Raw genomic sequence first — 17,955 nt, forward strand, 5'->3', positions numbered from 1 at the left:
AACCACATGGATGTGCATTTGAAAAGGCAGCTGCTCAAACACTGTTCGCCGTTTCGGATGATGAGTCGATGCTCACAGCAAACGCTGAACTGACACTTTACAAACTGAATCTACCTTTAAACCTTTTGAGCTGATTGCAAACTTCGGTCTGAGACGTGGAGCTGTAATCGTCTGACCCAGACACCAGCCGTCTGCCTGGTGCCGCTTAATCACCTTTAACTGGCATCAGCCACCTGTGTCTCCTCGGTGGGAGCTCAGCAAATCCAAAGCAATCCTAGCACACAAGGTCAAGTCCAAGCTGTTAGTCAGACACACAGAACCTTGACCTACATACAGACACCATGAGGCTGGAATGCTGTTTTAGGTGCCCTTCAGCCAACGGACGGGCACAAGTGTCATCTGAAATATCATTTAGAGACATAATGTGGAAGCTAAGGGAGCCAGTTCACGTACTGGTCCATAACCCTGCCCCAGTCTTACACCAGTAACGATTAACCCTGGGACTAGCTGACTGGCCTGCAGCTGCAGGTATGGACGACACGATAACTAATAAAAACCAAACACTTCCATGCTCAATGTTTTGGGACTTGTGTTACTTTTCACTGTCATTTACACAAAGGTAAACCTGAAAACTAACTGACAATCACCTGCTCTCCTAAAGGGAGACATTCATATCTGTGATTTAGGAGATTCTGACGCTGGACCTGTTGGTTGCGGTTTTAGCTGAACTAGAAGCTCCCTCTAGTGGTCGCACACGTAATCAAAAGAATTGACTCAGAAGCATCAGGTAACTTTCAAAGCATTTATTTACATTGTTTTTCTTTACTGAAAGTACTGAAATATAAAAGGTTTAAAATATACACAGTTAATTCAAAATGATCTAAAATCCACACGGGAGAGCACATAGAAAAGGACACGAAAGCATTTCCAACCTATTAACAAAAGCAAGGTGGTTGTCATCAGACAGTTAAACTCAGTGAGCGTGGACACGGCGGAGAATGTGACAGGAAGCTGGACACGAGACTGAACAGACATGATAATTACTTCAATGGAGACTGACCAGGCTTCTCCAAACACCGTGCCCAGAACAACTCAGCTGAGCTGATGGAGACGTTTTCTACGTCAATACATCAGTGGGACACACACAAGAAAAGCCTGCCTCATTAAACACCAACGAACGATGAGGCTGTTTTTTTAGAGCACAGTCAAAACCGTGTTACATGGAAAGTGAGGATGGTAAACTCAGGTGGGAATGTAAAAGCTCTGTGGTTGTCCCATCTTTCAAACATAAAAGCTGATAACAGGGTTCAAAGTAAATAAAACGTTTCACTCAAATTCATTTAAAATCTGTAAATTTTCCACATATTTCTACAAATAACGGTGTCAAATTAAGGCGGAAACATCATCAGAACAAATACTTGCGACAAGACTCTGATCCACAGCGACACTCCACCCGAAGCTTCTTCTTCGGGGAGCTAGGAAGTCCCGCCAGACTGAAGCTGGAATCCATTTTGGTGCTTTCGTTGTCAAATGGATCGACTGAAACACAAAGAAGCCCGGTAAGAAATCACCTAAGTTTGTTTGAACCCTTTAGTCAAAGCAACGTTTTCAGTTTAACGTGAGAAGAGGTAGAGCTGTTGGCCCCCGACTGTAGGGTGGTGGCTCAATTCCTGGCTTCAGTCATTGAAGTGAACAAGTGGCAAAACACTGAACCCCAATGTGGCCCGGTGTCAACCTAAGCTTTGCAGCTCTGTCACTGTGTGTGTGTGTGTGTGTGTGTGTGTGTGAATGCGTGTGCGCTTGTGAGTGAACGAGTAAATGTGAATGTAGTGTTAAAGTGCTTTGTGTACCACCACGTAGAAAAGTGCTGCACGACCATTATATATTCGTTCATTTTATGGATTTACACCAACAAACATCACAAGTAACTCATTCTATATTTAAAACATATCTGCGCATCAAGCCTCTTCGGCCGTCTTTATAGATGACTTTCGTGCAGGATCCTTGTCTGTTTTGGGCTGTTTCGATCTTACGCTTGTGGTTGGATCCAAATGTTCTATTTGTATGATATGAATTATCATTAAGCTATGGGATAAAGCACCAGCTAGTTTTGAAGAATTTCATTGTTTTATTTCTTTGATACTGTATCTAAGCTTGGAAATGAGCTGCCATGTGTGATAGATGAACTTGAATCTTTTTTTTAACCTTGGCTAAACTTTTTTTTTTAACTCTAGCTTAGCATTCAACAGGCTGAATAGTGTAAAGTATTATGTAAAACCAGCGATGGCAGCCAACACATCGCGTTCAAGAAGAAACAATGAAAAACAAGAAAAGAAATAATGTGTAGAAAACAAAGCTATACCAGGCCAGTGTCATAACACTGACATGACATCATATAGTACATCATTATACATCATGTGTCCGTCTTTTAGATATGTTTGTTACTGACTGTCTAAGACAATGTCTAGCTGTGATGTTGTATCTAAACAAAAGACATGCAGGATTAGTTCCACATTCTGGAACCAATAAGGGGAAAGTTTCTTTTTCTTCTAATAATGAACAGTGTCTGTACCAACCCACTAAAGGCTGGAGCTGAAAGGATGGATACAAAACCACATCACAACACTAACAGTATTGAAACATCCATCTTCATCCATTTATCCAGGGCCAGCAGTCTAAACAGAGCTTCAGACTTCCCAGACACTTCCTCCAGCTCTTCCGGTGGGACACCAAGGCGTTCCCAGGTCAGTCGAGGGACATAGTCCCTCCAGCGTGTCCTGGGTCTTCCTACCAGTGAGAACACATCCCCAGGGAGGCGACCAAGAGGCATCCGAAACAGATGCCCAAGCCTCCTCTTGATATGGAGGAGCAGCCATTTGTCAATCTCAGGCTCCTTTCCTCATTCAGAAGATACTTAAACTCCTCCACTCCTCCAGAACAAGAGCCCTCCTCCAACCTAAAGAGAGCAAACCACTTTTTCTGGTCGAGAACCATGGCCTCAGACATGGAGGAGCTGATTCTCGTCCCAGCCCCTTTACACTCGGCTGCAAACTGCCCCAGCGCACGTTCGCTGGAGGTCCTGGTCTGGTGGACCTTTATTAAACCTTTGTTGATTGATCCAGGAATTGTTTAGCTAAATACCTGTGTTTCATCATTAATAATAATAATAATAATAATAATAATAAAAATAAATAAAAAAAAAGTAACCTTATGTCTAAATATAAATATATATAAATGTCAGATTTCAGATGACATATACATATATATTAGTGTGTGTACACACGCACACACAGACACACAGATAAACATACATACATATACATACATATATACGCACATGCAAATACTACATGTGTGCTGTGCAAACCCTGAGTGGGCATACAGTAACTTCATTTAGAAGCAATTCAACTCATTATCCATCACTAAAAGCCTGTTTAATGTGTTAAACTGTAATCTGATGGACTGGTGACATGTCCAGGGTGAACCCCGAACTGTCAGCTCAGACAGGCTTCCCTCTCACAAGGACTGAGTGAGTGAGTAATGCTGGTGGAGATTCTCAGTCATCCAGGTGGAATAGTCTGAAGGTTGAGTCATGTCAACTGGATTTCATCTTTTCAATAGAAACGTTTTACTAGCAATCCATATTGAAGAAGCCACCGGGATTGGTGGTGAAACATTTCTACTGAAAAGAAGAAATCCAGTTGACATGAGTGAGTAATGCTACACATAGAAACACTTGGCTGAAAATGAAGCTCACATCTGTTGAATCCTTTACACTTACTTTGCATCTTGTAGTCAAAGGTCAATTCTTCTCCAGCCCGAATAGCCCGCGTTGAAAATAAAGCAATTCTTGGAAGCCTCTCATCGATGTTGTCAATGAACACATTGAAAACTTGGAGGTTGGGATTACACTGTGATAAAAACAGACAACACACTAAACAGTTAGGATGTTTAGAAGAAACGATTCAAGAATTGAGTGTTGTTGCTATATTAGAATAACAGTCAGAGTGAAGGACCTGTTGTCTGTGATCTGGTAAAGTTTTGGCGCACACATGGCTATTTACTGTACTTCAATAACCTGTGTGTATCATCTTCACGTTTAGTGGCCACTGGTCAACGCTGATAATTTCTGCCAAGACACAGCCTGTATTACATTACAAAGTCTGGAGGTGGTGTCTCCCTTGCATTATAGCACTACTGCTACACAAAGTTGTCAAGAGTCAATTTAAATTAGTTAGTTTACATGACCAAGCATCAGGTTCACCAATAAAAAGATGTGATTGACATAAATAAGCATAATGAAGCAAACTATGGTGGTTTGAGCCAGGCTACTAAAGGCGAAGCTCCATCCGCCGCTCCTTAATGACAGACATGGTTACTCAGAATAAAACATAAATATGAGAAATGAGATTCTCTGGTGTGATGAGACCAAGACAGAACCTTTTGGCCCTAATTCTAAGCGGTATGTGTGGAAAAGATGAATGCGGCTAAGTACAGGGATATCCTGGACGTAAACCTTCTCCAGAGTGCTCAGAACCTCAGGCCGAAGGTTCATCCTCCAACAAGACAATGGCCCAAAGGACACAGCAAAATAAGGAAGGAGTGGCTTCACAACAACTCCAGAACTGTCCTTGGTGGGCCCAGCCACAGCTCTGACTCAAACCCAAATGAGCATCTCTGGAGAGACCTGAAAATGACTGTCCACCAGCATTTACCATCCATCCTGACAAAACTGGAAAGGATTCACAAACCCATGTGTGACTTGTTGCATCATTCCCAAAAAGACTCACGGCTGTATTAGCTCAAATACTTTCCGTACCCACTGTACATACACAGCTTCAAGTCCTACAGAACATTTAATGCACACATTTTTGGACACTCACACTGTGGTTGACAAAGTGGGAGATATTGCCTAGATGAGCTGCATCCACCGTGTACACATCCTCCACATAGTCCAGATCAAAGAGATATGTAGAGCCTTCGTGGTCGTACACTTGACCCCTCTTTTCAGCTTCATCTGTTGTGATGATCTGAGGACAAAAAAAGACAATACAAGTAAAAACGTAGTTGAGTTGGTATGGTTGAATAGTTGGCGCTTAAAACACCTGGGTGACAGTGACATGTCGCCATCTCTCAGCCTGTCACGGTTCAACCTGTAACCCTCACAAGAATTAGTCACTGATGGAGGTGAAACAGACACCACATCAGAGACGTCTGCCTTCACCCGCTATTTATCCAGCGATGAAGCCCTTCAACAGTGATTTCCAAACACTGGGCATATCTAGACCTGGCATGTGGCAGCACTTAATGATCCGTAATATGAGAAAGAATTCAGTGTTTCGTCCTGCAGCTCTTCTGTTTTCTTCACTGATCCTGAAATGGATCGCTTCTACATGTAAAGCTGATTATTTAACACACAATGGTCATGTCTACAAGGCATCAAATATCTAAAAAAGCTGTTTCACAAATCCATTAGTAACAGAATCTGTTTAACTGTAGAGAATCAAGTCAATAGGTATGGGTGAAACTACTTTTACCTGTTCTGGCCTGTTAGTTATGCTGCCAGCAAAACAGTAAAATGACTGAACAACATCTTAAAAGTTAACACAAAAAACCCCAAACAAACACAAATTGGCCAAGTTACAGTAAAGCTGTATTCCTCACGCATTCCATGTACTGTGTGTAGGGTCCAATAGTGGGTTTCTTAAACATTATATGCACTTTAACTTCAGGAGTGTGACTTGTTTCAATAGCCTTAGTCCTTCATGATGCATTGGGGAAAAAGGTTCAAAGTGTCAGGACAAGGACTGAATCATCCACCTTGGCATCATTCTTACCTCTCCCACATACTCCATGACAAACGTGTTCTTCTTAATGTGCTGAAGCGTGCGGACACCCCACCCCCGACCATTCTCTGTCTTAAAGATGCACAGGTCAAACTGGACGCCCCTCTGCACCACCCTGTTGGGACAGTCAGGGCCACAGCTGCATCGAGAGTTACACTCGTATATGGGCTGTCCGGGCTGGACCCGTACCTGCCCCCTATCGTTGTAGGCCATGCGGTGCAAGGAGGCCCCAGGGCAGCAGCCATTCACTGGCTCCTCCAAACAGTTCTTACACTCACAACCTACAGCCATCTCATCTAACACGATACCTGGGCCGACCTTATAGTTGTTGATGTAGGTGAAGTTTTTGGGGGGGCCCTCAAGGTCCACTTCATTTATGACAAAAATGCGCCCGGGGTGGTTACGAGTCTGATTCAAATGGGCCTCCCAGTGCTGCAGACTCTTTCGCAGTTTGGCTTTCTGAACGAGAAATGAGGTAATATCTTTGTCTAGCTTTTTAGGTATTTGCCGTCTCTTGAGCTTCCTTAGTTGCTGATCCAGGTCCAAGTGGAACTGCTTCATCAGTTTGGGGCACTTAAGGTTTCTCTTTGGTTCCCAGGTGTTCTCAGACTCTGAAAAGCCCTTCCACTTTACAAGGTAAAACTCCTCCTCCTGAAACACACAAACAAATGATTGGAGGTTTTACATTTCTACTCAACATGTACTGTACTTCAGTGCAGTCAGAAAAACATCAGGACATCATGGAATGGTGTAATAAGGCTTTAAGACATAATACAATAGCAGCATTAGCTGTTAAGCCGAGGAACATTTAATTGACAATAAACTGAGAAATAGGTAACGAGAAGAAATAGGTCCACAGGACCTGTAAAACTTTGTCCATGTGACAAATGATCAGGTCACAATGACTCCAGCATTTCACTGGACCATATTATGGTCTTCTATAGCTGTCCTGGTTATACTATACTTATACTACATTATTCTATTCACAACAAACAAACCCCTCCATTTTAAATGGTTATGGGACACTGGTTATGTGACTAATTAGTTACTGCTTACCCAGCATCAATAGATCAAGACCAAAGATTAGAGACCCTAGGTCAATCTTCCCTGATATTTACAGAGAAAACCCTGATTTACCCTTCTAACAACTAATTATAGCAAGACTTTTAATTCTGTATCAAACAGAACTGAGGAATGTAATACTGGGCATTTACAAATCCTTTAATATTGTGCATATTACATAGGTATAGATGCACAGACTGACCTCCTCCCTATCACATTCCTTAGGATTCCCAGCCCCAGATCCAGCACGCCCATGTGCAGCAGAAAGTTCTGCACTAACCACTAACACCTAACTAACACCATGTGATTATTGTAGTGGCAGAATATTAGAGCTCACTGTAGACACAACCCTGAGCAGTGGCTAAGAGTCGGGCTCATACCTTAACCTTGGTCCTCTTGTAGTCACAGAGGTACTCCACCTCGTAGTCATTCACGTTGGCTCTGTTTACACCAAGCTGCTTGCATTGGAGCCTCTCTGTGCGGCACAGAGCTTCTAACTCGTCCCAGGACACCTTACAGGGCACGCTGCAGTCTGACACAGCACAACAGACGCCACTAAAGCTTTCAGGTGAAACATCACACTGTCTGGGCACTCTACTAACACTGCACAAAGTCAATGTCCTGAGCCTAACGGACAGTTGGCAACACTTACTCCTTGGACGCATGACGCTGGCAGGAGCCGCCCACAGAAGGAAATCCTCTCTGGAACCAGTCAGACAAATGTCGAGAACTAGAGAAAACATGAGATAATCAGTTAGCACAAACACGTAGCAAAAGACTTACAAACACCTTCCTAACGCAACAATGGCGTGTGAAGCCTGCGCTTCACTGCTTTTCCGCCTCTTCTTACAAAGGAAGTGACTACATTTAAGAACCCAGTTCTTACCGTTTATGCTCAATTCACCCGATTGCGCATCACAACTCAAAGTTCTTATAACGTTATACCGAATCGCAAGCTGAGTATTTCGTCAAAGCAGCGAGTAGCTAACGACTTCGACTAAAGTCAAGCTTGTTTTCCACATTCGCATATTTCCCTCATCGCCCTATTCACGACATACATGTTATACTCCAGTATCAATATCAATATCACAACAATCCTGAAATAACGGATTTTATACACTATAATATTATAGATGTATATATATATAATCCTTGTGAGTTACCGTTCAAATTTTCCGCCATGTTTCCCGTACAGCCGCCAAAATTGGAGACGCTACATTGGAGGGGCGGGTCTTTGCAAGGAAAACTGCAACGGCCGCCGATTGGCTGGATGTACTCGCCTACACCTGTCATTGGTTAGAAAGTCCGGAAATGAACCGGAAAAAGAAAAGCCGTCGTAGGAACTAGAGCTATTCCTAAAGATGTTACGGGACCGTTTGGTTCCACCACAGCTTTTAAACCTTGTTGTTTTACGAGAAAAAGAAATTAATAAGATTTAATATAAAGGACAAGGACAGTTGTGGAGTTGTTGTGAATTAAATATAAATAATATAAATGTGGAAAACAATTTGGTTTGTTGTGTGGCATCGTTTTCAACCCGCAACAAAATAAACAAGAATAGAAAAATTTTTCTATTCATTTAATTTAGTCAAAATGAACCAAAACACGACTCCGTTATTATAGTTAGGAAAATAAATTATAAAAAGCGTATAACTCTCATCCGCTGACATGCAATTCGAAGTACTCTGTAAAGAAGTCGGGATAATGTAATGTGGTAGTAGAAGTAGTAAAGGTTGGTAAACACTATGATAATTTTAAATAAATTTAGGTCAGTCTTGTAGATATACAGGAAAAGCAGTAATCTGCCAGTGGTTAAGGTGTAGTCTGATGATAATATCCGTAGGTCATTGAGAAAACTACATCAAGTATAGCATCTAGTATAGCCACACAATGTAAAGATGTAATGTTGGGTTTTCTGCAGTTGCTCAAACCACAGTGACATCCGTACAGTCCACAGTCTGGTCTCCACTAGGGTCCATCGCCCCTGGTCTGCACAGCTGCCGACCTCTGGCCTCAGGGAAAGGGAATCCATCCAGAGGTGCATGTTCTATCCTACACAGACTGTCCTCGCTGTCACTGTTGTATGTGGGATTGAAGGCGCTGACGAGGCAGTGGCTGGAGTGAGCCTCAGGTTCTGTTTGAATGGCCTTCTCCAGCTGATCGACGCCCACACTTACATCCGCCGTCACACTTGGCTCCACTTTGCGGAAAGTGTGACGGGCATATAGACCGATGCAGAACATTTCCACTATCACACAGTAGTGGTAGATTACTGTGACGGGAGAGAAAAGATACAGACCTGACCTTTCATATTAACACATGGTAGCACAGAATGGTGACTTTGAGCCATGGCAGTATTTTATAGTGGTGGAATGGTGTAATCATGGATCACTGTATGATGCTTCTGCTTTAGTTAAAGTGTTTGCTTCTTTTTGGACTTAAGTAAAAGCTGTCCTGCCTCCAACATTTTCCATCTGCTTTTAAGGTATCAAAGCTGGATACATTTAGTTTTGTGGCAAGTGGGAGGCATCGACCAAACTAAAGCAGTACTGTGAACCTTGAATGTGTTCCAACTTACACTGAGACCTTGCCAGGACTGAAAAGGGTGGCGTGCAGGGAATGACCTCCAGAGCTCCCATGGTCTCTAGGATGCCACTCTGCAGTCCACACAGCACCAGCCCCACAATGATGCAGATGAACTTGGCCCTCAGGCCGTAGCCTTGTAACACGCCGTTAGTGGCTTTGTAGAAGAGGAGGTGGCCGTAAAAGGACACAAACGTCGACACACCTATGATACCATTCACATAGACGTTTGGGTTGACCGAGTCCACCTGGAGAAAGAGACATGGTTAAGGCTACATGTAAACATATGCTCTTGTCCCACGGCCTACTGTCAAAGCTTTAGACTGTTATTAATTCCGCTCTGGCTTCATGTCACCCAGACCTCTACAATGACCTGAACAGTGATAATCAGACAGTTATAGGTTAACTTCTTTATGCAACTGTGGCATGAACTTCAGCATCTTTTACCCAACCAGATGCCTCTGGTCAGATGGAGGTTCTCTGCTGAGAGTCAACGCATCATGACAATAAGAAGTAAAAAAAATATAAACAAAACTCATTGTTTGAATGTAAGTTATAATAATGAATTTAGGAATTGTAATGTGCTGTACGTAAAAAAATGGGCCATTCCTAAGGGTGAGAAATGATTAAGAATAATAAAGGTGTGCACAAGAAACTCACATCACCATAGTCATACTGTTCATCCGTCCACAGCACCAGCGTGACGAAGAACAGGATGCTGCGGACAACAGAGAGCTGCAGCACAGCAGCCATCATCCATCCACGGCTGCTGCTGCACACGAGAAGACACAACACATGATTGTTATGTCCCAATTAATGCTGCTCCTCATACAACCACAGGTACGAAGGTGACATCAGTGATAGAAACGTGTGCTAAACTGATCACAGCAGATAAAAAGGACCACACAGGTTCTATGTCTCAAACCACAACCAGTAAAAACCCTCAGTCCAAGCGTACTGTAGCTTGATGCTTGTCTGTATGTACCTGTTGATGGCAACTAGCGGGAGACAACAGCAGCAACAACAGGGGAAAGGATCTGGAGAAACCTGCTGTCCAGACAAAGCAGCCAGCATCCGAGCTTTTCCTCCAAAGAAGTCTGTGATGAGACCCATAAACTTCAGCAGGGTGATGGAGTGGTACCTGCAGACGGATGCAGCACATGAGCACATACAGACATGATAACTAGGCTTTAATGCATGCATAGAGTGGTTAACTCACAGGGAAGCGATGAAATTACACAGTGCTGAGGAACGTGGCACGTACAGAGCTATGAGGGAGGTCAAGGCGAAAACCTAGGAACATTCAAAGGTTGAGACATTAGAGATGCTACTTCACTGTAACACTCCTCCCTACGGAGATCTCATCAATTCGAAACTTAAGTTTGCAAATGAGTTTTAAGTTACTACACAAGCATTACAGCTTCTACCTTTAAATACTTTTTTATTTTGCTTACATTTCTGTTTTACATTGCTAACACTCCAAATGCTGCAGAGCCCTGTTCTAATTGTTACCGGGTACATTCCGAGGATCCACAGATAGAGGCGTTGTCGTCTGGACGAGGGGATGTGACGCAGGAAAAAGCCCACCTCCTCCAGAAACACCCCCAGTAAAATGACGGCCAGGCCAGCGGGGATGAGGAAGAGCCACAGCTCATCTTTAATTGCTGACAGACACAAAACACAACTGAGGCTGGATGGACAGCGTAGCGCAGACCCAGGGTCAGTGGTTGCTTTCATTAATATACCTCAGCCATGTAGTTTTAATAAGCACCAACATTTTTAACAGACTTTGATATGCACTGGTTGTTTCTTTACTGACTTGATGATCGTACATGCTGTACTTTTCTTACCGCTGAAGATTTGTGAAGACAGAGGGATCTCAGGCCCGATCCAGCTACAATTGGTTCCTCTTCCCATTCTAAGTATAAGCCCACGTCAGCAGTAACATAACGACAGCATCCTGCAGAGCTAACTCATCACAGTAGGCCTCTGAACATGGTCACCCAAGGACCACAGACAAAGCACTGGTAGTTTCTGATCGCTCCAGGCTTTACCTGTGCTGCTTCCACAGGTCAACAAGAGCAGTTCCTGTGGAAATGAATGATTAACTAGACATATATAAGTCAGGCGGGACCAAGTCCATCCAAGATGCTTCAGATTTACTCATCACAAACTCTAAAATGATTTCATATTATCAGGGCTTTAAATAAAAATGTAACGTTGTAAAGTATACGTGTGTCAATCCCCGGTTAAACTTTCATCACAGCGCTCTACTACACTTGTTTACAGCATTTCTCAAATCTGATGTATTAACATGCGTTCGAGCTACAGCAGTATCAGTAAATACCTGAACTCTGGGAAAGGTTTCTGTATTGGTGTTATGTTTTGTCTGATCAGAAAGCAATAGCAACAAGGTCTTTGAACGTTGAATCCAAGTGAGTCAGAGTCAGACTTTGCCCCGAGATAAAGTCATTGTGTTAAACTTGGATCTGTCCAAGTAACAGAAATCAGGATATGAAATAAAACTGAACTAGAGCTGAACATGTGATGTATGGTTTCCCTTCTCTCACCCAGTAACAGCCAGGAAATGTCCACTGGCTTCAAAAAAATCTTAAAAGCCACATTAATTTCTGCAGAAATCAGGATCACAGAGAGGCAGGAATAAAGAACATATTGTAGATGCAGAGTTCAATATAAAATATGCTGCCTCACACAATCAGGTTTTATAATGTGAATTTATTAACATATGTTTATGTTAACATAAACAAGAGTATATATAAGAGTTAAATATATATATATACACACATAGTCTGAACAGTAGACTAAGAATCCCTCTGTCAGTCATAAATCAGTAACATACCAAACTAGTGTTTATGTTCTCAGTCCTAGTGTCCTTTCAGGATGTGTGGGACATTGATGCCCCATCTACCTGCCCACACCTTTGTCTTCTTGGCCTACGCTGGTCTGCAGCTTCCACAACATCATCCTGAAAACCAGCAACACAAGCCTTGTGAGGTGTTCGGTTCGAAGCTCTCCCGTCCAAAGTCACCTAATCAAACAGTAGAAGATCCAGCAGGCGAACATAACCCAGTGGCTGGCCCAGTTCAGCTCAGACCACCTCTGGATGGTGTGGATGGCTGAAAAGCCCTGTAGAAGAGAAAAACAGGCTTGGATGTGAAAGAAAAGTATCATGTGTTGGTCTGTGCATAGTAAAGGTGTGGCTCATTCTCATAGAATAACGACTAAAGTTGCGCTTAAGGACACATGGAAAACAAACCGCCTCAAGTCCTGAATATGACAATTTACAGAAGCTGAGTATCAAGGTTACTGGGCCTGAGTGATGCAATCGGGAACAATGGGAACTGTGTAAATGCCTGTCAGGAGGCTTCAACACAAGCAACATCAGGTTTGCGCCTTTACAGTACATAACATGCAACCTTTTAGGGTAAAGACAGATTCACTGCTGCTCGTACCTCTTCTGCTTCCTGCTCATCAAGTCCAGGATCAAACATAGAGCCCAAGTAGGTGAGGTGGAAGATGGCCAAAAAGGTGAAGAGAAGGTTCAGCAGAATAACCCAATATTCCTATATTATATAAAAAAACAAGGTTTTAGAGGGAGAAACACCTGCAGATGATGTTTATCAAACTCTACACATTTATGTTTCCATACAATCAAATATTGTAAAAATATTAAATTAAATGACCTGAAGGAGAATAGGTCTAACACAGACACTATTGGTAACAATTTTTATTTGTTGGGCACCTTTGTTGTAACGGGGCATTATATTTTACCTTCCTGTGCTGATGGCTGCAGCCAGACATGCAGGGTCGGGATAGGATGCAGGCACTGAAGATGGATGCAAGCTTCTTTCTCAGAACTGAGGGCAAGAAAGACAAGTCAGTGTTAATACGTTCTGGCTCAGTGCTCTGGCATGAAGGAACCAGCAGAGATGTTTGTCATACCGTGCTCAACATATGTGATGAAACCCAAAGAAAGCAGTACAGCTCCTAGGTGGAAGCTGAGGCCCTGAAGAAAACACAAGTGTAGTGGTTCCATCAGAGGAAACAAAAAAGCGTCTCTAACATTGTATTTGCATACAGGACACAATGCGTCATGAATGTGTCATATAAATGAATGGTGAGTGTGTTGGTGCCACTAACGTGCAACAAAGCGCTGGCCATGTAAGTCACCAGGATGGCGGGGAAGGTGCCTAGCCGCACGGCATTCTTAAACACATCTGATGAGCAGAGACACACAAGCACACACATAAACCACTTTGGATCTGTTAATGTACTTTGGTCGGTTTCATGTGACTTCAAGTGTCAAGTTTCAAGTGACTGTTTTTCTCTTTCTTTCTGAAGCATCCGTCGTGTTGATGGAGTGGAGGCGGGACTTACAGGTTTTGAGCCATCGAGACATAGGGATGTTCCAGGATGTCACTACCAGCACCATGGAGCGAGGCAGCTCCACAGCGAGAGGCGTCACCACACGCATCCCCCTGATGAAGATAGCAGCTGTTTGGCTCCGTTACAGCTCACAGTCAGGACCGTCCACGAGGCTGTTGGTACCACTAGACACTTACCATTGGACGTTTTCTTTTTCCACAGTGAAGCCTGCCCCTGACAGCATTGTGGTGCCTTCACTGAGGTGACCCACGAAATAGTTGCTGAAGTGGAATGACACTGCATTCTCATACGCACGAAGCCACCTGTTCAACACACCAGATACACAAAAACCATGAAAACAGCCATCAGAGTCACAAATCCACCGCTTGGAGCGGAAGGAAAACCCAAGGACTCGGGACAGAAGCTACATAACTGTAGCTTTCTAGTCTGATACGGTCAGTAATGAAAACATAAAATTCATAGTGTTACAACTAATAAGTGAATCAATTAACTTTTTTTATTGGCCTTAAACTTAATTCATTGGTCTTGCTGAGCTGGACGGCCGTGGGATGATGGCTCTCCTGTATCACTGCACAGGATGCCGTGAAGGTGATATCGTTATATTCGTGCCAGTCCAATACACTTGTTTCCCCACTTTGTCCAAACACCTTCCATCCTTCTGCTGCCTAAAACTAGTTTCACATCTTCCTGCATACGTCCAAGGACCCAAGTCGCCCCAGGAAGAGAAGCCCCCTCCCTTTGTTTAGCACGTCGGTGTTAAGTGTCTGGTTCATGGAACTGTCAATGTTAGTAATAATCAACTTTGTATATTATAATTATTCTGCTCAGAGGGAGCTCATCTCTCAAATTTTGTTTCTGTATCAAGGGACTGAGCAGATAAGAAGAACTGAAAAAAGACTTTGATAAAGTGGCACCTTAAATCACATTAAATAAATGGTTCATCTCTTAACAGAAGCCTCTAAACCACAAACAAGACTTACCTGCATCAAATGTATCCTGAAAGCAGGAAGAAAGAGACAGATACTACATTTTCAAACCAGTTTGGCATGAAAACTGTAAATGAGCACATTACAGCAAGACAAGAAAAAATTAAAATTCAGCTGCTCTTACTTATCTGTGACTGAGCTTCCATAGACTGGGATAAACAAAGGGAAGAGGTAAGGAGCGATGCAGGTGGAGACCAGCAGACACATCTGACTCTTCAGGAGGCTGAGGAGGGAACTCTTCATCCACGACCAGCTCTGAGCCGCAAAACCATTCATCATACATGTAAAATATGCATTTACATGTAACACAGCACATGCCAGAGGCCACCAACTCACCAGCTGTCTGCCTTCAGTGGCGTTCTTATAACTGGAAAAACTGATCCAGGGACCAAAGACAACAGTCCCCACAAAAAGCACATAGCTCAGGAAGTGAAGCGGGGAAGGCAGGCTGCTCACGGCTCCTCTGTCCAGGTCGAAGGCAAGAGAGATGGCCTTCATCGCCACAACCATCTGAGAACCTGAAGCACAGAAACAGGAGAACCACTCAAAACAGATTCTCCTCATATTCTATATATATTCTATATATATTGTTCTGCATTAACTGCGTTTAATTAGAACCGTACGAACGGGTGATGCTGAGAACACAATGACCTGGAGCCGCCTTTACTTACAACTGTTATTCTCTCTTATTAGAGAGACATAAACCCAAAAAGGGGCAGCTACAGACAACAATGCAATTTTACAGAAACTACAAAACACTGACAAACACAACACTGTTAAAAGAAATGTTCAAGAAATGCTGGAATATTTACCTCTTATTTTATGCCAAGTCACCGCGTCAATTAAATGCAATTCTCTGAAACAAGGATGCAGAAAGAAGAATATGGTAATGCACAAAATGTACATCAGACATTTAGATGGCAACTGTACAAATATCCAATAAAAGACTTGCAGCGAACAGAAACCAACATGGCTACACAGCGGCTTAGATAACCAAGTTACTGCAGTCTGTGCTCACAGGGTGGCTAATACATATACTGTACAACTCTATTCTTTTATTCACTCAGAATGATGGGCTGCACCGGCTCCTGAACACCTGCGAGACAATGAAGCCTTTCTGACCCGTGGAAGACGTGGACACTTACAAACAGCTGCTGTCTCTGGTCCAGCTGCTATGCAGGTTGTGTGTTGTGCATGTTTCAGCCCTTGTGCTACAATATTACAAAGACACAATGTCAGCATCGGTAAACTGTGTGTTTTCCTACCCGATGAGATGGTAGAGCAGGATAACAGCTGAGAGGAAGAGGCCCCTGCTGTTGGAGTACTGGCTGAGCAGCAGGGTGAGATAACAGAGCCCACTGAGTAACAGCACCCACAGCATATGCAGCTCAAAGAACAGGAAGAGGCCGTAACCCCCAGCCAACACCGACACCACATGGGTCACTGTGGATGCGCCTCCTGGTAACAGCAGGAAAACGTAGCAGTCACACGTCCAGCTGTCTGCATCACCACAACGTCTTCTGATGCCAGTATGTCACATTAATATCTGGACAGTTTGGCCTGATGGAGCCTTGACTCTCACCCAGTCTGAAGCTGAGTCTGCACACGAGGCAGAGCAGCAGCAGCCTCCACATCTGCTCCAGGCTCTGCTCCATGGTGCTGAGGCCACAGCTCTCAGCCAGCTGCCGCCACACGGCCAGCCTGTCGGACACGTCCATCCTGCAGCTGGAGCACAATAAATATTAGGAATCATTAACATGACACAGCTGCATATTATTAGTCTGCAACGGCAGGACGTGGAAAAGCGTCAAACAAGACACATGTTCCGGTCTAATCCAAAACAGCATTAATATGATAAAATACTAAATGCACATCTGCTCAACAGTTGATATAGTTCGTGAGGATCAACTTATTACAACATTTATACTTCAGTTCAACTTCTTAATCTGTTTGTACAAAGTCACTGCTGGCTTAGATCGCTCTCAATCAAAAAAAAAAGTGGGAAACCAAGCGCTGGTTTTTGAGGTTCCACTTCCAACAAGCGGAGTTGTTACTGCGCGCGTTCTTTGTAGTCTTTACGGTAAAATACACACGTTTACTCTGACTTCGGGAAAAAAGACAAGTAGAATACTCTTGGCATGAATGACAAACACTGTATAACATATTTATATATGGCCATCTTCAACTATCATTTTCTTAAAAAGTGCTAAAAACATTAATCTTTTTCGTATTTTGGTCGCTCAAAGCATCCGTACCGTAAGTAATATAAAAAACGGACATTAACAAGCAACAAACGGGGGCTAGCTTCACCGAAAGTGACAAAGACACGGTGAACACCCAATTCAACTAGAGGAACGTGACCAGGGCGACATGCACGCGCCTGCAAACAGTGTCTGTCGCTAAGCATCTAACTCGGACACAGTACCTCTTCTCTTCCTTCTGCTCGTTTGTTCCCGCTCCTGCTCAACACTCCATTAGCTGCGGGCTGGTCTCCGCAGCCCCGCCCAGTCCCGCCCTCGGCCCTGCCGGTCCCGCCTCCTGCGTGCGGTGGACCAGCGGGAATCGTTTGCATAACATAACTTTAGGGACTTAGTGCTAAACAGTACAAACCCGTGTGTGTGTGTGTGTGTGTGTGTGTGTGTGTGTGTGTGTGTGTGTGTGTGTGTGTGTGTGTGTGTGTGTGTGTGTGTTTCACGTTTAAAACACTATAACACACCTGCATCTGTATCTCACCTGCAGTGTGTTAAAGCTTCCACCTACTGTATACTGCACCAGAGTTTGTGAATATCACTGATGTGTTGTGAAATAATTCTTGACAAAAAACATTCGCTGAATCGCTGAATGAATCTTGGCTTCTGTGCCTTGAGTCCCGTCCATCACATTCAGCGGTAGAACAGCTGCTACACTGGTCTAAAATCACTGGGTGGTTTGTTCCCAATCAAAACAGACTCGTATATTTTCAGTAATCATCTAAAAGCATAAAAATTTGTTTTTGTTAGGAAAAGAATTGTTCAACAACACAGCATGTAACAGACTGCACAGTATTAGTGAGAAAAGTTCTAGAACTCATC

At 43.4% G+C, this 17,955-nt stretch overlaps 3 protein-coding genes across 8 annotated transcripts; all 3 read right to left on the reverse strand.

Annotated features, from left to right (window-relative positions):
* Positions 1-788: 788 nt before the first annotated feature.
* suv39h1b (SUV39H1 histone lysine methyltransferase b) lies at positions 789-8,195 on the reverse strand. 4 transcript variants are annotated; one of them, XM_029157235.3, is made up of 7 exons: positions 8,072-8,192; positions 7,561-7,638; positions 7,289-7,440; positions 5,838-6,497; positions 4,884-5,030; positions 3,782-3,911; positions 789-1,539 (listed from the first exon to the last, which is right to left on the reverse strand). In XM_029157235.3, the coding sequence occupies exons 1-7, from the start codon at positions 8,088-8,090 to the stop codon at positions 1,406-1,408; spliced, it is 1,320 nt and encodes a 439-aa protein (XP_029013068.1). In that variant the 5' UTR covers positions 8,091-8,192; the 3' UTR covers positions 789-1,405. The 4 variants fall into 4 exon arrangements, with proteins under 4 accessions (XP_029013068.1, XP_029013070.1, XP_040927552.1 ...); XM_029157237.3 differs by lacking the exon at positions 8,072-8,192 and adding an exon at positions 7,795-7,943; XM_041071618.2 differs by lacking the exon at positions 789-1,539 and adding an exon at positions 1,546-3,679 and having other exon boundaries at positions 8,072-8,195.
* Positions 8,196-8,396: 201 nt separating this feature from the next.
* Positions 8,397-11,478, reverse strand: si:dkey-16n15.6 (organic solute transporter subunit alpha). Of its 2 annotated transcripts, XM_029156696.3 has the most exons (7): positions 11,342-11,478; positions 11,004-11,155; positions 10,711-10,784; positions 10,477-10,632; positions 10,152-10,263; positions 9,487-9,739; positions 8,399-9,180 (listed from the first exon to the last, which is right to left on the reverse strand). In XM_029156696.3, exons 1-7 carry the CDS (start codon positions 11,406-11,408, stop codon positions 8,834-8,836), a joined length of 1,161 nt encoding a protein of 386 aa, XP_029012529.1. In that variant the 5' UTR covers positions 11,409-11,478; the 3' UTR covers positions 8,399-8,833. The 2 variants fall into 2 exon arrangements, with proteins under 2 accessions (XP_040927664.1, XP_029012529.1); XM_041071730.2 differs by having other exon boundaries at positions 8,397-9,180; positions 11,004-11,359.
* Positions 11,479-12,207: 729 nt separating this feature from the next.
* LOC114859378 (protein-serine O-palmitoleoyltransferase porcupine-like) lies at positions 12,208-17,437 on the reverse strand. 2 transcript variants are annotated; one of them, XM_029157463.3, is made up of 13 exons: positions 17,310-17,437; positions 16,467-16,609; positions 16,150-16,342; positions 15,697-15,740; positions 15,221-15,402; positions 15,009-15,139; positions 14,075-14,200; positions 13,890-13,990; positions 13,653-13,729; positions 13,455-13,518; positions 13,284-13,369; positions 12,965-13,075; positions 12,208-12,638 (listed from the first exon to the last, which is right to left on the reverse strand). In XM_029157463.3, exons 2-13 carry the CDS (start codon positions 16,600-16,602, stop codon positions 12,537-12,539), a joined length of 1,353 nt encoding a protein of 450 aa, XP_029013296.1. In that variant the 5' UTR covers positions 16,603-16,609; positions 17,310-17,437; the 3' UTR covers positions 12,208-12,536. The 2 variants fall into 2 exon arrangements, with proteins under 2 accessions (XP_029013296.1, XP_029013297.1); XM_029157464.3 differs by lacking the exon at positions 17,310-17,437 and adding an exon at positions 17,140-17,277.
* Positions 17,438-17,955: the final 518 nt, after the last annotated feature.

Source organism: Betta splendens, chromosome 7 (genome assembly GCF_900634795.4).
Source record: "Betta splendens chromosome 7, fBetSpl5.4, whole genome shotgun sequence".
Classification (NCBI taxonomy): Eukaryota; Metazoa; Chordata; class Actinopteri; order Anabantiformes; family Osphronemidae; genus Betta; species Betta splendens.